This window comes from Euwallacea fornicatus, chromosome 13, assembly GCF_040115645.1.
Source record: "Euwallacea fornicatus isolate EFF26 chromosome 13, ASM4011564v1, whole genome shotgun sequence".
Lineage (NCBI taxonomy): Eukaryota > Metazoa > Arthropoda > Insecta > Coleoptera > Curculionidae > Euwallacea > Euwallacea fornicatus.
The window spans coordinates 4,676,176-4,696,425 of NC_089553.1; the positions used below are offsets into that span (position 1 = coordinate 4,676,176).

Consider the following 20,250-nt stretch of genomic DNA (forward strand, 5'->3'; position numbering starts at 1 on the left):
CAGGGCGCATGGTTTTCCGCAAGAAAAAGGCGAAAAAGCACGTTTATTTTATTAAAAAAATTTTATGAGTCTTGAAAAATGCTCGTGATGCAAATGGAAATGCGCCAAGAACGCAAGAAGTAAAGCTGGCGAAAATCATCATCCAGTGGCTGGCAACCCCTTCGGATATAAACGTCGAGTTTGAAAAGTGATTCGCGAGCTTTCATCGAAAGTTAAATAAAGAAGTACTGAAAACAACTGAAAAGTTCGAAAGTTTTCGAGGTTTTGCAAAACTCAGGGTGAAACATAGAAAAGGTATATTGAATACGATAATTAAGTGATTTTCGGTTGATTTCGAGGTAATCTGAAACGTGAAATTCCTGTGAAATTCAAAGAAAAAAATTTGCATTCAATGCGTCTAGTTACGAGATCTTTTTATTCCGTCGCGTACGATTTAATTCAGAGATTTTTTAATTGAGCCCTATTCTACACACTAGAAAAGCTACGAGCCTAAATTGGCTCTCAATAAAATCCAATTTAGGCTCGCACAATCCATAATGGTACGATATAGACATATTCTAATATTCGATACATCTCGCCCAGAACGCGAAGCGCACTCTTGGCTCGACAATGGGATAATCAACCATAGAAACGAAAATTTAAAAAAAAAAAAAAAAATTTAAATACATTAAAACGAATGAAAAAGCGAAATTATCATTTGAACTCTGCCCAATAACTGAAATTTCGCGATCATCGATCCCTAATGGAGACCTATAGAGGATGCCAGAACGAAATCGTTCAGTTGCACAACAGTACAGAAATTATGATTCAGTAAGTAAAATTTCCATGAACAGTTATTTTATTATGCCCGATGGTTAAAATATTTCACAATATAACGTATGATTTTCCACGACATTTCCATTAGTTAATCCGATTTTTTCAAAGGTTTCATCTATGATGTATAACTCGAAGCCGGGATTTCTCTGTTAGTAAGTTTCCTGTAATGTGCGGGTTGTCTTGTACAATTTTAATTGCATTAGGTGTGGTAATTGGCCTTAGTGCTGGTTTTTACTATAATTTGATCGATTTGCTATTTGACAGTAAGTAAATACTTAGTTTACGAAGAAAATCGTTCGTAAACTTCCCATCGTCAATTTTGATTCGTTATGGGAGAATATATACTATTTCGTTTCATCCCCTGTCAGTAAAACTGACGAAAATTGATGATAATTTTCGTTATATTATCAAGAGTAATTGCGCAAGTAATTATCAAAATTGTCGATAATTTTGCCCGATAGCTACATGTCTGAAAGCTGCATGGAATTTCATTTCTCAATTATCTAATGTGTAATTACCGAAAACTAGCGGCAAATTACCACCGAAGTTTTTCGATCGTTCTCATCCTCAAACAGGGAGTCCGGCATAGAGGGGACGTCCGTGGGCAAGATCGTAAGTGCATCAAGTCAATTGAAAATTGAAAATATTTCATATTTTGTGCGAAAGACTCTTTTAACAAGTGATGAAAGTGGACAAATGCAGTTTATAAAAAAAGCTTCTCGTACACGTTCTTCAGCCAGTCAGAAACTGACTGTTTATTTGATCTCCTTGGCAACCAAAAAATTTCCGAAAAACTTTCACGTTTAGGATAAAATTAGTAAGCGAAAATTTTCCTGACCCGTTTAGTATTAAATCTACGCCACACGTCACGTATTAAATTCATTACACGTCATATGTCAAACTGTAAAATTCATTAGACGTCATACGTCAAACTGTAAAATTCGTTACGCGTCATATGTCAAATTGTAAAATTCATTATAGGTAGGCGTCAAATTATGAAGCTTACTACACGTCATAGCTGAAAAATTAATTTTTAAAAATGAAATCTTTCAAATTAGTTTAATAAAATTATTGAAACATGGAAATGTGACATGTTCCTTAATAGTTTATATTGGAATTTTGTACCAAAAATTTGAAATTCACACTTTATTTTACAAGAGAAATTTACGTTTTAGTGAGCGCGGAGTTAATAGGATTCTTTTGAAATGTTTGAAGAATGCCTGTTAAAAAACGGATGTTACTAATGCATATGCTTGGCTGATCTATTACCGAAAATTACTCTCTTTTGAAAAAATAGGGGAAACGTTCCCGTGACATGCATTTAATCAATGGACCGTCCTAGGTCCCCCGTCTACGACAGCACATTGATTAATCTTTGTAAATTACTACACATTATGCAATTCCACACTTTTCAGATAAAAGTAGTTAATTAAAAAGAATTTTGCACACTAGTTAGCGCGAGGCTTGATGCCGTCACAAGTTGAAGAAAAATATTCCTTAACTGTTTGTCTCGTCAGGAACGAAGGATCGATTTAGGCACATATGCCCGTAATCACACAAATTAACGAATTAAGAGAGAAAAAGTAGGTAAAATGTCATTAAGAGCACAAAACAAGAAACGAAAACACAAAAATTGAACTGGGAAACGAAAAAAAAAATTATTAACATTGTCCGGTAATCATGAAATATGTTTAATTTCAGGATTTTAATGATGAATTTGACGATTTGAGGAATCTAATCTGAGGTGTGCACCTGCACCTAATAGGCCCCATTGTGTCTCTTCGAATTGTTGATGGATAGCTAGGGGGGAACCGTAGCAGGACCCCCTTCGCTCGAGGCCTCAGAAACCCTCGAAATTAACTACTGTATTCCAGACGATTTAATTACGATTACAAAAGAAGTTGAAGAATTACCCGTCCCGGACTTCCTGGCAGTTACCGATTTTCAGGACAATAACATCACTGCAAATGAGCATTTCGTTGATTTAGTAGTGCAGAAAATTCCCATTGTTGCCATATAATAAGGACAAATAATGAAAATAAAATAAAATAAGAAAAATAAACAGCCGGGACATGTAAATATAGAGGAAAAAATACACGAGGAAGAAATATCACGTAAACAACGCAGAATTCCGTTGGTTTGATCTGTGACGGTTTCGTTCGATGACCGTCAAGGAACCTGAAATATGATAATTTTGGCTTTTCAAAAAATAAATCCCTACATGACGTAGGAACGTAGCACCCTGTGTTTGTCGCAGCTGTATCGTCCAGGGCTCACACTACATTATATATACAGGGCGGTTCATTGGGAATGGGACACGGCGAAACCCGAGATAGGAGACACCGAAATATCACAATTGGATCCAACGTGTCTCATGCTAATGTTGCATGTTTCAAAATACAGGGTGTTAAACGTTGAAATTTTATTTTAAAATGCCTGATTAGCCTTTCAGGTTTTCGTAGCGTTAACGCCAAAATTGGTGGTTAACTGTGAGGTTTAGTAAGGTGACGAGTGAGAATTTACACGTACAGGGTGGTCGAAGGGCTCACATAAATTCGTTAAAAATTTGAAGGAAATATTTTCATGAAAGCGCCGAGATACGTCAAAGATTTTTTTTTTTGTACATTTTGTGACGTAACAAGCACGTGTACAGGGTTGCCCGTGTAGATAAATGAATTTTTCTCTAGAAACATGCACGCAGACATGCGTTTGCTACGTCCAAAAATGCTGAAGTAAAAGCAATATTTACCGCGTTCCGGCATTTTCACGAAAAATATTTCCTTCAGTTTCTAATGGTTTTATGCGGTACTTTTGATCCTCTATGTATATATATCGTAAATGAGACTTTCATGTCGTTTCGATCGTTACCTGGTCGCTCTTACTAATGTTAACCGCAATTGCGGACGAAACAAAAATAGTATATTCCATTTGACCACGACTTAATGGGAAAATAATATTTCTAATGCTGTTTCCACTGATTCCTGCCTCCACAATTAATGGAGAACTGTGTGGAATAAATAACACGTAACCTACTTAACTTGCTTTGTAACAGAATGGACTGCGATGAGTTCCGCTGCCGTGGAAAAGAAATGATAGAGTACATCTGTACCTACCTGCAGAGAATCGATACTAGAAGAGTAACGCCAAGTATCGAGCCTGGTTACTTGCGGAAGCTCATTCCAGAAAATGCCCCTGTAGATCCTGAAGACTGGGACAGTATCATGGCAGACGTGGAATCCAAAATAATGCCTGGAGTAACTCATTGGCAGCATCCCAGGCAAGGCTCGCTCCTCAACGTGAATAATATCGGAAAATAATGGATAAACGTTTGTCATCAGGTTTCACGCATATTTTCCAAGTGGAAATTCTTTTCCGTCCATATTGGGAGACATGCTATCCGATGCTATCGGCTGCATTGGCTTCTCTTGGGCCGCCAGTCCCGCTTGCACGGAATTGGAAACTATCGTCCTGGATTGGCTCGGTAAGACCAATTTCCAGGCAAACTGCCGGGAAAATTAACCTGCTCACCGACTCTACCAAATGTCACTTTGTGGTCCAAATTTCAATCATTCGGCAGCCAAAAGGCATTTTGGCGTTTTTCCCGTACTTCATCGGTACTCGTTTTGGAGCGTTAGTTCAGGTTAGTTTCGATTTTCCTATCCATCAGAAGTAACGATTTGCCGTGGTTGCTGGTGGGCACCAAGGGAAACCCGAGGTGATTTGAGTGGTAGGTGTCCGGGGCGACTTTTCCCCACCGCGCATTCGGCCGCAACTAGGTCGGATGCGACGAGGGGAAGAGCGCCCGAGGCCAATCCCGCACCGACCGGTCTCAACAAGACGGGACCCCGGGCATCTTAACAAGATTTCACCTCGCGAAGGAAAAAAGGTTAGTTCAGGTTAGTTCTAGCTAAAAATGTTAGCGTTGATTTCACCGGCAGTTTGGACGAAACGCATATCCAAAACTTCCTTTGTCAGGTAAGGCCATTGGCTTGCCAAATCAATTTCTGGCTTTCAAGGAGGGCAGCAGGGGCGGCGGTGTCATACAGGTGAACACTCGAAATTTACTCAACTTTCGATAGTAAAGGAAAAAAATTTGCAGACTTCTGCGAGCGAATGCATCTTAGTGTCGATGCTGGCTGCGAGGGCCCAAGCTCTAAAGCGTCTTAAACAACAGCACCCCTTCGTCGAAGAAGGTGTTTTATTATCGAAACTTATGGCTTATTGTTCGAAAGAGGCCCATTCTTGTGTGGAAAAGGCAGCCATGATTTGCTTCGTGAAGCTAAGAATACTCGAGCCAGATGAAAAGTCGTCTCTAAGAGGCAAAACTTTAATGATGGTAAGTGAAATGCTTTCGGTCATATTTGGAAATCAAACCGTGTCCGCAAAGCTGAGATTCAGAATGTCCGAGTTTTTGTTTAATGAAAGTAAGTGTTTCTTTGTTGGGGAACTTCTCCCGTTTCTAAACTATTAAAGTAGTTTAGAAACGGGAGATACTCCCCAGGGATTTTCGTTGCCGTTGTGCGAGGGCGATCATGTGATGCTCGCGACTGACTCGCACGTACAGGGTGTGGCGATCTTGTTTTTGACCGAGTGATTAATCGCCTGAGAAGAAACTGATTAAGCCTAAGATACCGCGATAGGAATTGAACGACGAGGAAGGTATACAGGGTGTCCGGGTTATTTGTAGCCGGGTTTTAACCCACGCGTAAAACTAATATTAGTTCGGTACATTAGCGATACCGGAGAATTGCTTCGTTGAGGAAATGCAGGGAATTGAAATTTTACACCTTTTTTATTGATTGATTTTTTTTTTTTAATTATTTTTTAATTATTTCCTTCATGGCGACGTTTTCGTTTATGCGCAGAACGTAACGGCGATCATTTCGAACAATTTCTGTGGTAATTAATTAATATTGATTTAGATCGTTTTGCCATCGATTGAATGATCGCTCTTCAATTTATCCCGCATCTGAAGTTACTGTCGTCTCCTTGTCTATTTGTATTTTTCATCTCTCTTCTGTGGAAGATCCGCTTTGCTAAATTTTTCGAAGACTGTCCTGGATTTTTTGAACTCCAAACGTATTATCTTGCTCATGCGCAACAGTGTATTTTTTCACTAGAAAACGAAAAAAGAGCACGCCCGCATTACGAGGTCGCAGCCAAAGGATGTTTTTCGACAACCCATGTAAAACGCCCCGTATGACAATAAAAAAACACGAGCAACTTCTTAATGCTCATTCGGTATTCCTCTTAGTAATCGTGCTTCATGGTAGAAGCATGTGCAGTTCCTCACGACTCACCCTGTATACACTGCACTTATTTTAACCGGGCTTAAAGTGCGCATGTTAACTCTCGTCAATTCGTAGAGAACTTGACGACGCTAAACCGATCCTAGGAAATTTGACAATTTTTAACTGGCAAAACGCTGGTAACTGACAACTTACCACGTTCGAGAATTACGAGAAAACTACTTACACCGTAATTTATTTCTGGAAAAAGTAGCACTGTATTGAGTGAACCATTTTTAAATATCTTAATTTCTAAGCCGGGTTTCTTAATAAACCCATCAAAAATGGGACATCCTGTGGAGCCCCTCGTACCTCATCCTGTACGATAATTTAATGGTACTAGTACCTCGTATAACGTGCGGCTATGAATTTTCACCCCTCTTCTGTTACCTTTTTTAACTGATTAATGGATTATTTAAAAAAATTCGAACGCAGCATAAAATAGAACAAAAAATCCTCTGTTTGTCATTTGTTAATTTTTCTAAATGTTACTATAGCGCAAAACGACCCATTTTTTTTTTATTTATTGAAACATGAGTCAATTGACACCTCAGATGAAACGTATTTCAAGAGCAAATTTAATAGTGTAACACAATTTACGATCGATTAATCGGTTTTTAAGAACAAGAGCTAAAAACAGATAAAAATTAATGTCACAAAAATGCAATACAAATCAGCCTTCGATTATTTCTATAAAATGTCAGGAGTAACGTAGCTATCTCTATCGTCAACGGGCTATCTTCTTATCGCGTCGTGTTCTTCCGTGCAAAACTGCCTGACACGATGGACGAGTCGAGCCCATGAGGACCACATGATGGAACCGCGCCAAACGAACCATTGGAATCATAACATTCTTCCTCATAATTTTCTGTGAGCAGTTGCAAGTCCGATCGTTGTAAATTAGTTCTTTACTGGTATAAAAACGTCGAAGTGCAGTAGTTTGCGCATCCATTAACCCACAAACCTTCGTTAATATAAGACAGGAATTCGTTGGCAGCAGCAAAATTGTGCCAATTTTCCCATTTTGAACATTTAATTAAATGAATTTCCCATTGACAAAAGACGTCTTTTTTATTTTTTATGTATCGCGAAACTGAATTTGTATTGAATTTTTTTTACATAGATTTTTTTCCATTTATGGTCTCCGTTTTCGAAAACCAGTCGATCGATTTTGAAGCGCATTACACCATTGAGCGTAGTTCCGAAACACTATTAATTTACGGTGTCACTTGACACATCCTGCAATTAGAAAAATCTCTCATTTCGTTGTAGCGGTGACGTCACAAGTACTTCGAAAAACATACAAATGCCAAAACAGAGTAATTTTTCGCCTATTAAACGCTGCTCGTGCACAAAAATAAATAATATCTTTAAAAAGTTAATCGAAGAGAGGGGGAAGGGGAGGGTGAGGAGAGAGTGGAGGGTGAGGTGATAGAGGAGAGCGAGGGGAGGGTGAGAGGAGAATGGAAAGGAGAGGGGAGGGTGAGGGGAGAGGGGAGTGTGAGAGGAGAGGGGAGGGTGAGAGGAGAATGAAGGAGAAAGGGGAGGGTGAGGGGAGAATAAAGGGGAGGGGAGAGGGTGAGGGGAGAGTGAGGGGAGACTGGAGGGTGAGGGGAAAATGGAGGGTGAGGAGAGAATGGAGGGTGAGGGGAGAATGGAGGATGAGGAGAGAAAGGAGGGTGAGGGCATAAAGGAGGGTGAGGGGAGAATAGAGGGTGAGGGGAGAATAGAGGGTGAGGGGAGAAAGGATGGTGAGGGGAGAATAGAGGGTGAGGGGAGAATAGAGGGTGAGGGGAGAATAGAGGGTGAGGGGAAAAAGGAGGGTGAGGGGAGAATAGAGGGTGAGGGGAAAAAGGAGGGTGAGGGGAAAAAGGAGGGTGAGGGGAGAATGGAGGAGAGAGTGGGGGTGAGCGGATAGGGGAGGATGGGGGGAGAGTGGAGAGAAGAGTGGAGAGAAGAGTGGAGAGAAGAGTGGAGGGAAGAGTGGAGGGAAGAGTGGAGGGAAGAGTGGAGGGAAGAGTAGAGGGAAGAGTGGAGGAAAGAGTGGAGAGAAGTGTGGAGGGAAGTGTGGAGAGAAGTGTGGAGGGAAGTGTGGAGGGAAGAGTGGAGGGGAGTGTGGAGAAAAGAGTGGAGGGGAGAGTGGAGGGAAGAGTGTGAAGGGGAGAGTGTAGTGGAGAGGAGGGGAGTTGAGGGAATGTGAGTGTGAAAGGGAGATTGTAGTGGAGAGGGGAAATTGTAGTGGAGAGGAGAAGAGTTGAGGGGATATGAGCGTGAAAGGGAGATTGTAGTGGAGAGGGGAGATTGTAGTGGAGAGGAGAAGAGTTGAGAGGATGTGAGCGTGAAGGAGAGAGTGTAGTGGAAAGGAGAAGAGTTGAGGGGATGTGAGTGTGAAGGGGAGATTGTAGTGGAGAAAGGAGATTATAGTGGAGAGGGGAGATTGTAGTGGAGAAGAGAGGAGTTGAGGGGATATGAGAGTGAAAGGGAGATTGTAGTAGAGAGGGGAGATTGTAGTGGAGAGGAGAAGAGTTGAGGGGATGTGAGCGTAAAGGAGAGAGTGTAGCGGAGAGGAGAAGAGTTGAGGGGATATGAGCGTGATGGGGACATTGTAGTGGAGAGGGGAGGAGTTTAGGGGATGTGAGTGTGAAGGAGAGAGTGTAGTGGAAAGGAGAGGAGTTGAGGGGATGTGAGTGTGAAGGGGAGATTGTAGTGGAGAAGAGAGGAGTTGAGGGGATATGAGAGTGAAAGGGAGATTGTAGTGGAGAGGGGAGATTGTAGTGGAGAGGAGAAGAGTTGAGGGGATATGAGCGTGAAAGGGAGATTGTAGTGGAGAGGGGAGATTGTAGTGGAGAGGGGAGATTGTAGTGGAGAGGAGAAGAGTTGAGGGGATGTGAGTGTGAAGGGGAGATTGTAGTGGAGAAAGGAGATTATAGTGGAGAGGGGAGATTGTAGTGGAGAAAAGAGGAGTTGAGGGGATATGAGAGTGAAAGGGAGATTGTAGTAGAGAGGGGAGATTGTAGTGGAGAGGAGAAGAGTTGAGGGGATATGAGCGTGATGGGGACATTGTAGTGGAGAGGGGAGGAGTTTAGGGGATGTGAGTGTGAAGGGGAGATTGTAGTGGAGAAGAGAGGAGTTGAGGGGATATGAGCGTGAAAGGGAGATTGTAGTGGAGAGGGGAGATTGTAGTGGAGAGGAGAAGAGTTGAGGGAATGTGAGTGTGAAGGGGAGATTGTAGTGGAGAGGGGAGGAGTTGAGGGGATGTGAGCGTGAAGGAGAGAGTGTAGTGGAAAGGAGAAGAGTTGAGGGAATGTGAGTGTGAAGGGGAGATTGTAGTGGAGAAAGGAGATTATAGTGGAGAGGGGAGATTGTAGTGGAGAGGGGAGATTGTAGTGGAGAGGGGAGATTGTAGTGGAGAGGGGAGATTGTAGTGGAGAGGAGAAGAGTTGAGAGGATGTGAGTGTGAAGGGAAGAGGGGAAGGGAGAGGAGAGGGGAGGGGAGAGGGGAGGGAAGTGTGGAGGGGAGAGTAGAGGGGAGAGTAGTGGGGAGAGTGGAGGGAAGAGTGGAGGGAAGAGTAGAGGGCAGAGTAGAGGAAAGAGTAGAGGGAAGAGTGGAGGGAAGAGTGGAGGGAAGAGTGGAGGGAAGAGTGGAGGGAAGAGTGGAGGGAAGAGTGGAGGGAAGAGTTGAGTAGAGAGTGGAGGGGAGAGTGTAGTGGAGAGAGGAGTTGAGGGGATGTGAGTGTGAAAGGAAGAGGGATTGAGGGGAGAGGATAGGGTAGTAGGAGTGAGGGGTGAGGGTAGAGGGGAGTGGAGAGGGAAGAGGAGATGGGTGAGGAGAGGGGAGAGGAGAGAAGAGGGAGTGAGGGTCTATTTTGGAGCCGCAATACGTACACGAAAAGAACTGGCTGGCTCTGCCTGTACACACACACGAGAGTACCGCCCTTGCAGGCAATGGAAGAGGACGAAACGATGGGCCTCATTCCATTTTTCGTATCAACTACCCTCGGAACCACTTCATGTTGCTCGTTCGATAATCTTCCCGAAATCGGAGTGGTTTGTCAGAAGTTCCCTTCGGTGTGGCTTCACGTGGACGCAGCCTACGCCGGCAATGCGTTCATTTGCCCAGAATTAAAGTACCTTCTGGATGGAGTAGAATTTGCAGATTCGTTTAACACCAACCCTAATAAGTGGCTCCTCACCAATTTTGACTGCTCCACCATGTGGGTAAGTTAAAGCCGTCCGATAGGCGAAGATAAATAATTCATCTGAATTATTTCGATGTTCAACTGAAATGGTTTAAGGTCAGGGACAGAATCCGACTAACGTCAGCCCTAGTTGTTGATCCCCTGTACCTACAGCACGGTTACTCCGACGCTACCATAGACTACCGTCACTGGGGCGTTCCTCTGAGCAGGAGGTTCCGATCTTTGAAGCTATGGTTCGTCTTGCGAAGCTATGGGATATCTGGATTACAGAAGTACATCAGATTGCACATTCGATTGGCCAAGCGGTTCGAGGGTCTGGTTTTGAAGGATAAGAGGTTCGAGATTTGTAACGAAGTGACGGTGAGTTGAAGCCCTTGAGACTGCTTGTTGACCAACGATCTTTGTATTATCGAGTAAAAAGCCATTCGGAATAGATTTTTTCTTAATAATCACAAGCGGTGAGTCCATTAACGTCAACCGATATTCGCTAACGGGCTTCGTGAAGACTTTGGTTCCAAACCAAAGGGATTCTAATTTCCCATCTCGTACCCTGTGCCTACTCTATTATAAAGGTTGAAATATCGATCCCCAAATATTGGAAACCAATTAACAATATCGGAAAGTTAATAAAAATAATGAGAAAATCGCATTTTTCGCGTTATACCCGGACTCGGCCATGCCTGTAACTGATTCGACACGCTGTGTGACGTCATGACACTAGTGCCCGCACCGGGCATCCTTTGACAGCCGCGTTGCTTTTGACAAATTGAATTTCGATTTAATTGCAAATCAAAATTAACTTTAGAAACGCTAAACATAGTAAATTTGAAGTGCCAACAACTTTTTGTACTTATTGATGGAGGGTTGCAAGGTTCTGCCTCCATCGGTACTTAGAATTCTCAGAGGTCATCTGAGGTTCAGTGAATTGCTTCTAGTGATGGAATTTGACAAGATGATAAATATATAATTATGAAAAATTATAAAGAGATTTCAAACCCGCCTCGTCCACAGGGTACTGAACTACCTTGCGCGGAAAACTTGAATGGTTTGTCCTTGCCTGGTCAATAGGCCGAACTGACCTGACAAAGGCTCTCCACCGCAGTATTACCGTTTTCAGGAGCAATTTCACATCGGGCCGTAATGAGACCACCAGCTTACACCATTCACTCAACAATGGTCGTCACAACCATTATTATCGACGATAACGTTATTAACCCTACTTAAGTTCGGGAAAAGATAGTCCAACCGCACCAACAGCATCTCGACTCAATGGTCAAGAACTACCTGCGCAATAGAAAAGATTAAAAATAAATTTGACGTTATTGTGTATTTTTCACGCCCTGGGGCGGTTAAAATTTACACTTATTGTACGTTCCATGGCGTAAAAATGTAATTTTACGTCCGAATACGTCGACGATGAATCGTACTTGATGCGTGAATTTACACAAAGAATTTTTTTCCCGAATTCAGCGCGCTGAATTTCGAAAGAAACGACAATTTATTACATAAACTAATTTTATTAATTTTAGTTGGGACTAGTTTGCTTTCGACTGAAGGGACCCGACAAACTAAACGAGAAACTCTTGAGTAACATAAATGCTTCTGGAAAGTTACATATGGTGCCAGCCAGCGTGAATGATAAATATGTTATAAGGTTTTGCGTTGTTTCCCATGAAGCCACCGAGAACGACATAGGTATTAGCAAAATAATGAATTTTCTAATTAATATGTCAAAACGCGTCAAATTCCCTCTCAGATCATGCATGGGAAGTCATCTGTGAATTCGCCGAAGACCTCCTGGAGATGCAAGCGGCCGAGAAGGAACAGGTAAAAATCGAGATAAAATGTTTGAAGTCGGATCTCACGTGCAGTGCGACCCGTAAAGTCTGCGTCACACGGGGAAGTTTTTTTACTTATGAATTTAGGTAGATTTTGAGTTTGCCCTCGGGTCGTGCGTCAGGGATGATGAGAAACAGCACACGAATCGAAACACAAATAACTGACTATAACTGAGAAATTTTAATTTTTCTTTAAAACCTTCCGATCTGCCACTATTTCTCAAGTTTTGAAAAATTGCAGAAGAAAAGTTTCTCAATTTTTAATTTTTTGCCCACGTGCCGATTTTCAACTTTCTCGGGCGACTTTCATCTTTTTGTTTTATTCCTGCATTTCCGAGGTTTTCAGGGACTTTGCAAAAATGATTGCAGGACATCCAAGTAATGGTAAAAAAGAGTATTCATTAATTAAAATTGTAGCAAATTCATCCCTTTAGATAAGTCTAAAATTCATTAAAGGCGCTACGTGTGTCTTGATGCAAACTTGGTCTAGTTTGTAAGGAAAATGTTCAGGTCACCTTATTACGACATTTTTACAACGTAAAATTATTTTTATAAAGTTTATTCCACATCACGAAGGGCCTTGAAAATAATTTGTTTAAATCCGTCACTTAACAAACACGAGAGTAAAATTTAAAAAATCTTTTTAAGTTATTTTTCATGTTCAAATATTCCAACTTCGTTCTCTAAAGCACAAACAACGCCGGTTGACAATTTCTCGAAATTTTTGTGGCGATCTTTCTTATGCAACCTGAAATTCATCATTTTGAGAAATATTAAAGTAAAATTAAGTTTTAAGGAATTCTCAAATGAAAAAGTCCATTGGTGTAACATCGGAAGATCGCGGGGGCGAATTTACGCGACCCTTAGTGGAAATTAAATTATTTTTCGTTTTTTTTGAAACTAAACCATTTAGCAGATCATAAGTGTCGCATATCATTGGATTAAGAAAAAAAAAGTATAATTTTCTGAACGTAAAATAAAATTTGTTGGCTATTTAAGAAACAAAGCTGATGATGGTTTCGCAGAAACAAAACGTCCGATGGCAAGCCCGAAAATGGCTGCTTGTGGAGGAAAAAAGTGTCGATGAGAGCATCAAATCTACTTTAACACGTGTTGTAAAATAATGTCAGAAAATGGTAAAAAAGGAATCGGAATAAATTGGCTTTTCTTAAGTAACTTCGGATCCATTCGGAATTTTCGAAACTTGAAAACACGGTTTTGCAGAACACAAAAAGACGCAACTTTTCCCTAATTTAACCGCCTCTCTATCTCTCATGGTTTACGAGATCTCCGTAGGGTACATTCTTATCGGGGACAACTTGTATAAAAATCCAATAGCATGGGAATATTTTCTAAGAATTACACATCGTAGAACTTGTACCAAAGCACCTTTGACCGTATGAGACATATGTAAATAGTTCTATGAATTAGTCAAGGAGTGGCCCCATCCGACACGGTCCCATCAAAGAAAGTCGGGTGAATCGTTTTTGAAGTTTCAAGTTCGAAATTTGGTACTAAAATTCGGTCGGTACCATCTCCATTGGGCAGCGGTTTATTTGCGAGGTGAAACTACACGAACGCAATAATTAATTACTTTAAATTCGAGTAATTCAACAGTCCGAACAACGAGACAAAATACCAGAGTGTGCTCGAAGTTACGCAGACTTCTGATGATTCGAAACGCAGTTGGTTTTCAGTTTACTCATGATAACCCAAACCATGTGGCGTAATAATAAACGGTTTACCATGTTTGTTAGTGTTTGAACCGCTTTAAAAAATATGCACGCCACAAATTTCGTAATAAAAAAAAATGGGCGCGATTTCTGAGAATACGATGAACCAACGGGTCTCACACATCCGAATGCCGAGGGTATCCCGTATACAGGGTGTCCTCGAATACCGCAGATTGTTTGAGTGAAAATAAGTCGATTTAACTAAACTTCCCTCAGTCCAAAAGTTGATAATTATAGAGCTACAAGGTGTTAAAGTTGAAAAAAAAATCACATTTTCTTTAATATCTTTCGATTTATTTGAGTTAATTTCACGAAATTTCATATTTGAGGGTGTTTTAGGATACGAAATTCAAATTTATTAACGATTTAGTTGTTTCTTCTAGGGGGCGCCACAAGCGACCATTAGGACACATTTAACTGACCTCGAAATTTTACTAGAAATCCGAAAATTACGCAAAAATGGGGGGAGTTCCGTTTAAAATAGCAAAAAATTTATGTCGCCGCACTTTTTGGGGTCGCCCCGTACGCAAAAAACGATTTCCGAAAATGCGTGTTTATCTGCCATGTGAGCCTGCGGAAGGGAACTATTGTCAACTTTATTGGAATAGAACCTGAGGAAACGTGCCGCACCATCACGAGACCCTGTACGTTCATTAACTCCGTATTATGTCTAAAACAAACAAAACATATTTCAAAACAACGCAGTGCTAAAGGAATTTGATTTGAAGCAACGAACTAACGTGCTAATGGATTCTATGGTTGTTCGTATAATTATAATAATTTAAACAGGTGTGGAAAATACTCTAAGCCAAATTCTGAAAATGCTCAAGTGGTCGCGAGTCCTTGGGCAATGGTCAACGATGAACGCAAACAAAATAGAACCTCTAGGAATTACACATTCGTTTGGAGGCAAAAGGCTTTTAAAACTGGTATTCATATTTCCGTTGTATGCATACTGCATATGGCAATACTTGAAAATTATCTCCTCGAGGACTGTATGTGGTCTGTATTTGTCGATCCAAAATCGCTATTGTTTAAATAAAATAGACAATCCCGGGACGTATCTGAGAGAAACGAGAACGTTACGTTGCAGTGTAGTTGGCAGTCTAAAGTACAGGGTGAATCTAATAAAAAAATGGGACATGATGTGGGCGAGCCGCGTAAGGACAGCGTAATCTGCGTTGGAAGAGCGCTGCAAGCGCCAAAGAGGATGTTTTTTCTTTTTTTATTAAAATGATGTTTTTATTGCTTTTAAAAATATAACATATATATATATACAGGGTGTCCCACAATTGTTTCATTATATTTCAGTGGGTAATAGTACATTGAAAAATAATATGACTCCCTGTATAAACCGTATTCCAATAATGCTTCATTAAGAAGATACAGGGTGTTAAACTTTACTTAAAAAATCTAACTTTTATTGATATATTCAAAACCGTTTGAGATATGTAAGTGAAATTTGGCATGTTTTGAGAGTTAATGTAGAGGCATTTATTTATGCAAAAGGGCTATTTTTCGTTTCACCAGTGACGTGCGTACGGACACCTCTCAGCACATTTTTAAAGAAAAATATGGTGCGCCACTGCTTTTTATCAAAATAAAAATTATTTTTAGAAGTTTAATTTCGTTTAGAAGAAAAATGCTCACTTGACTCTTTTTCGTCCGACGTATCGTTTGCCAGTAAAAAATTGAATACCGTCTATATGCACGATATTCTCTAAATGGTTTTAATAATATTAAGTTTGTTTTAAATATTATTAATTTGCTATAACATTATAGAAATTGTTCAAATTGGTGGCCATTTTGTTCAATACATAATTGAGCTCGCCTGTTCATTGATACTCCGATACGTTGAAATATTCCAGGTGTGTTTTAAGTTTAACACCTTGTATCTTCTTAATGAAGCATTATTGGAATATGGTTTATATAGGGAGTCATATTATTTTTCAATGTACTATTACCCACTGAAATATAATGAAACACTTGTGGGACACCCTGTATATATTGGAAGAGCACGTAATGAAGGCCATCGCACCGATGATACTTGTTGCGTTCAAATACGATACTTTCTTTACTTTCTTTATTCGCAGCTAAGGATCCACGCTTTTCTAGAAATTTACTTCTTTTAAGTAATTTCGTTATAAGAAGCTGTTATTGTTTATCTTTTAACGCCAAATCTCAGCGCGGAAACGACAATCGAACCCGCCCATTTAGGAGGAAAAGTCCTCCAGCTATTTCCTTTCCTTAAATTGGGGGAAAACAGAAAAGAAATTCGGTAATTCTCGCTGGTTTCGAAACAACTAAAAAACCGCACGTAAGGTTGTACGCTGTGAAACTGTTTTCTCGAACGAGCTAGTTTTCTCCCGTTTACGCTGGCCAACCGCGCATCGAACGCACTGTACGGGTATTTGGAACAGGAGACGATGCGTCGTTGAGATAAAACTCATATTTCCACTTTGCAATTTTTCAGGAACTTCATGACGAAGTATACGAACTCCTGGAACGGAAGAAAAAAGAAACGCTGGCCCAGAAACGGAGTTTCTTTGTGCGAATGGTCAGCGACCCCAAAATCTACAACCCCTCTATCGCGAAAGCTTTACCATCTACAAGAAGACACTTGACTCAGCCTTCGGCCGAATCGCCAGACAATCACATCACGGTCCAGCCACCCACGTAAGTTGCACATTACTCATTTTAAAGTTTAAGTAAAAAATACTACTGAATGCACACCGTAAGTGCGCATACCTTCCTTATGATAATGCGAACGGTCGAGAGTTCAACATACATATTACTTTAAAATATTGTATACATAGCGCGAATATTCGAAATTCAAGGGCCTTGTTGCATATTACAAACATATTGTTAAGTATGGTCAACTACCGCGTGGTGAGAAGTATTGCGCTGACTGTCCACCCACGTGATTTAAAGGATTTAAATCGTATTGGGAGTAGGCAGCATCAAATCGATCTATGTATGGAGAGGCTGATATAGGTATCGAATTTAGGAAGTAACAATTAATTTGATTTGACCTCTCTGATGTGACATGCTGCGTGTGGGAAATTTAAAATGACGTTACAACAGTTGAAGATGCGATGGTCAAATTTAATTCATGTTGCTTGGAAACCGATAAAACTGATTTAAAATTGTAATAGCTATCGATGGAATCAGTTACGAAATGCTCAGTTTCCGTAACGAGTAGCAGTATTTTTCAACGAGTCTCGCGCACGGTTTTTTCTAATTTTGCTGTTCGAGTCAGAAATCACAAGAAAAAGGCCAAATTTGGACACATCGAATGCGCGCCATGTACAATATGTGTAGAACCACAGAAACTAGCGGCCGTTGTTGTTCCTAGTCCCATTTCTCAACCGAGTTGTGACATAAAGTTGTCCCCCTGCTTTCTTTATGTAATTAGTTGCGAAACGAGGCCCCTTAAGTGAACGATTTTATACAGTGCCGCTTTGACGAAATTAAAAAAAAATTATTATTTGCAAATTTGTCCAATCTTCATGAATTTCGTATATCAAAATACAGTGTCTTGCATAATAATTTTTTCCTCTGATGTTTCAGGCAATCCCTGCATTCGTTCAAAAGGTAATTAGTTGCATAGAGCTAGGTCAAGCATACGTAGAAGAGATCGGCCAATGAAGATTAGTCGAAGAAAAAACCTCTCGCATTCTAACACAATTTTTTCAATTATCGCTTGTAATCCCAACAAAACGATAAAATCGAGCACAATGATCGAACACTACTAACGTACCTCAGTTCCACCTTTCCAAATGTCCACCGATCTGGACCCTCGTCAAAAAAACTGTCATTCTTTGGCCGTTGACAAGAGGAATTTCAGTTACTGTACATCCTCGATATGGCACGCACTACATTGACTGGTCTCACGTTCACCCATGACGTTTTCGTTTCATTCCAGGGTTGCCACTCGGCAATCGTGCGACTTCGGAGACCCGAACGTAGACGAGACGATATTCCCGGTATTGTCAAATAAAATCGACTTTTAAAAGGGCGAATTTTATCTACTTTCCACCGAGCCCGGTCCCGTACAAACACTCGTTATGTTTCTATTTAATTCTTCTTGAACTGCACACAAATATTCACTAATTCTTTCCACGTTTTCATTTGAAATTTGATATTTTTAGCGAGCGAAACGGGAGGAAACGCGGAGACGCCATTAATACTGACAACCGATGCGTTTTCGTTTTTATTCCAAAGCATTCTTGGGAATTTAAAATTTTTCGAGAAATTAACCATTTTCAACGTTGATTAATAACAAATTTAAATGTTCATAAGAAGCTTGAAACAACAAATCACGGAATGGGGCGAGATGTCAAAATTCTTAGCGAATTTTCCTTAAGTTCTCCTAATAACGAGAGCAAAAAGTAAATATAAACCCGAACACTTACAATCTTAGTTGTTTATTTAGATCTAGAACTCATCAGTTGCCTCATGAATCATCGATTAGAGACCATAATGAACACCTATAGTTAAAAGCTGTAAATCGACGCGCTTTGAATTGTGAAAGCTGAAATAATCATTGTTCTATGATCTTCCTTTCCTATCTCCAAAAGATATCTGAATATTTAGATAGCTCGAGCCTCCCCCCCCCCCGAATAGGACATCTGCTGTAATTATTCAAACTTCCCAATAAACTTTATCGCACCATTACTTGCCAACTTACAGTCCAGATGTTAAACTGGATGAATTAACTTTATGGACTCTTATTTCCAGGAGCGCCTCCTGGATTAGTTGGCCTCTGGCGTTCCTCTTTCAAGGCATTACCGAAGAGGGGTCCGGCAGCAACGTTCCGATTCGGTAAGGCTTTAATTGCCACAGGAAGTTAATGATATAATTGCCAATTTAGGTTTTGAGGCCGAAGCAAACGTCCTAAAGGCGCTGAACTATAATCCCCATAAATTAGGAAACAAATTAAAATGTGGGGAGGTGAAAATGATCCAGAAGATGCTAAAAACGATTTCGAGGTTTGACCCATTTGAAAAATTACCCAGAAACCGATTAATCGATTTAATTAACCGATTAAACGTAATCAGGAATTTTCGATGTGGTTTATTTATTCTTTTATGCGCTCCTTCTGTAAATATTGCTTCATTAATATAATTATTATGGAATATTCTGACTAACTCAGATTGTTGCGAAAAAATATACAATTTTCTAATTTCAGAATCACTTAGAAGTGTTCTACGAATTGGAATAACCAAATCCTGTTTTGCATCATTAATCAACCCATTTTTCAACAGATCTTAGTCTAAATTATTTATATTGACAAAATATTAAAAATAACATAAATTTATTTCGTGCTTGATGAAAACATGGCATAATATTTAAAACGGAGGCGTCATGAATTAGTGACGTAAGATTAATGATGTAAAAGTGTTCGTTAATGGGATCCAATGCACTCAATAAAATAATGATTTATTTGGTATGGTAAGTCGTGAGCATTGCACGGCTCCTGGATAAATTTCCTTCATCGCCCGAGGTAAATCAATGAGTTAAAATGTATTATGATGAATGTCGATGTTGAATTGAGTAATTTTTAAAGTCAAATGAGAAATTATGCGATCGCTTTAGCTCTCAAGCGCCGAAGCAACTTCTTCGGTGAAACATTTTGTGATGGACGACGGGGATTTCATTTATTGGTGGCGTAGTGATTTGAGTCAATTTTCAGTTTTCGCCATTTGGACACCAAAGTCCGCTTAAAGGCGTCGGGAAAGGGAGGGGCAACATCCCCAAGACAATCACCATCCCCCGAGAGAGACAACAAGTCGCCAAAGAGGTCGCCAGCATCATCAAGGAAATCCTCTCTGATATCTTAAGCGACAAAATAATTTAATTCCTGCCGATCTGTATGGCTTAAAAATGTGAATCTAAATGTGTTTCCGTTCCAGTGTTATGCAAAATAAATATGTGCATGTCTATATTGTTAAATAATACATTAATCATCAAGTATAACATTATACCTTGTAACGAGAATACCCAGGTTTTTCATTAAGCATAATGCGGGTTTCTTGAATACTCTCGAACCAGTCAGGTTTGAAAAGAGTCAACAAGTCGAGCTCATGTTTCGTTAAATCGCAAAATTTCCCGTGTGGGTGTTGCGGACATCACAAAGCTTCGCTGGGTAAAGACCTGATCATAAGCTAATTCAAAGTACTTTTTGAAATCAATTGAAAAATCCGGTTTTCCTGAGTTAACAGAGAAATATGTCACCTTTGTTATATTAGATTTTACTGCGAATTTTTAGCTATAAATACCGAATGAGAAGGCCACGCTATGTCCCCACGTTCCCCTAAAATTAACAATTTTGGATCTACTGTGTGTCTACCTAAGTTGGAATCATATGGAAAAC

General features: G+C 40.2%; 1 protein-coding gene across 7 annotated transcripts; it reads left to right on the forward strand.

Moving 5' to 3' along the window:
* The first annotated feature begins 124 nt into the window (after window positions 1-124).
* Window positions 125-19,876, forward strand: Tdc2 (Tyrosine decarboxylase 2). Of its 7 annotated transcripts, XR_010732712.1 has the most exons (14): window positions 125-294; window positions 3,869-4,093; window positions 4,155-4,297; window positions 4,792-4,862; window positions 4,916-5,152; window positions 10,047-10,322; window positions 10,400-10,663; window positions 11,833-11,998; window positions 12,060-12,130; window positions 16,348-16,550; window positions 17,445-17,468; window positions 18,615-18,698; window positions 18,748-18,865; window positions 19,570-19,709. XR_010732712.1 is itself a non-coding variant. In XM_066289199.1 (13 exons), the coding sequence occupies exons 2-13, from the start codon at window positions 3,870-3,872 to the stop codon at window positions 19,715-19,717; spliced, it is 1,911 nt and encodes a 636-aa protein (XP_066145296.1). In that variant the 5' UTR covers window positions 127-294; window positions 2,518-3,869; the 3' UTR covers window positions 19,718-19,876. The 7 variants fall into 7 exon arrangements, 5 of the variants coding, with proteins under 5 accessions (XP_066145296.1, XP_066145295.1, XP_066145299.1 ...); XM_066289199.1 differs by lacking the exon at window positions 18,748-18,865 and having other exon boundaries at window positions 127-294; window positions 2,518-4,093; window positions 19,570-19,876; XM_066289198.1 differs by lacking the exon at window positions 18,748-18,865 and having other exon boundaries at window positions 128-294; window positions 19,570-19,876.
* Window positions 19,877-20,250: the final 374 nt, after the last annotated feature.

Bases quoted from the DNA above. Each gene is read 5' to 3' on its own strand.
- Tdc2 (XM_066289199.1), top strand. From the start codon at position 3,870: ATGGACTGCGATGAGTTCCGCTGCCGTGGAAAAGAAATGATAGAGTAC. The intron at 10,323-10,399 runs GTAAGTTAAAGC...AAATGGTTTAAG, and splicing joins TTGACTGCTCCACCATGTGG to GTCAGGGACAGAATCCGACT. The intron at 16,551-17,444 runs GTAAGTTGCACA...CTGATGTTTCAG, and splicing joins ATCACGGTCCAGCCACCCAC to GCAATCCCTGCATTCGTTCA.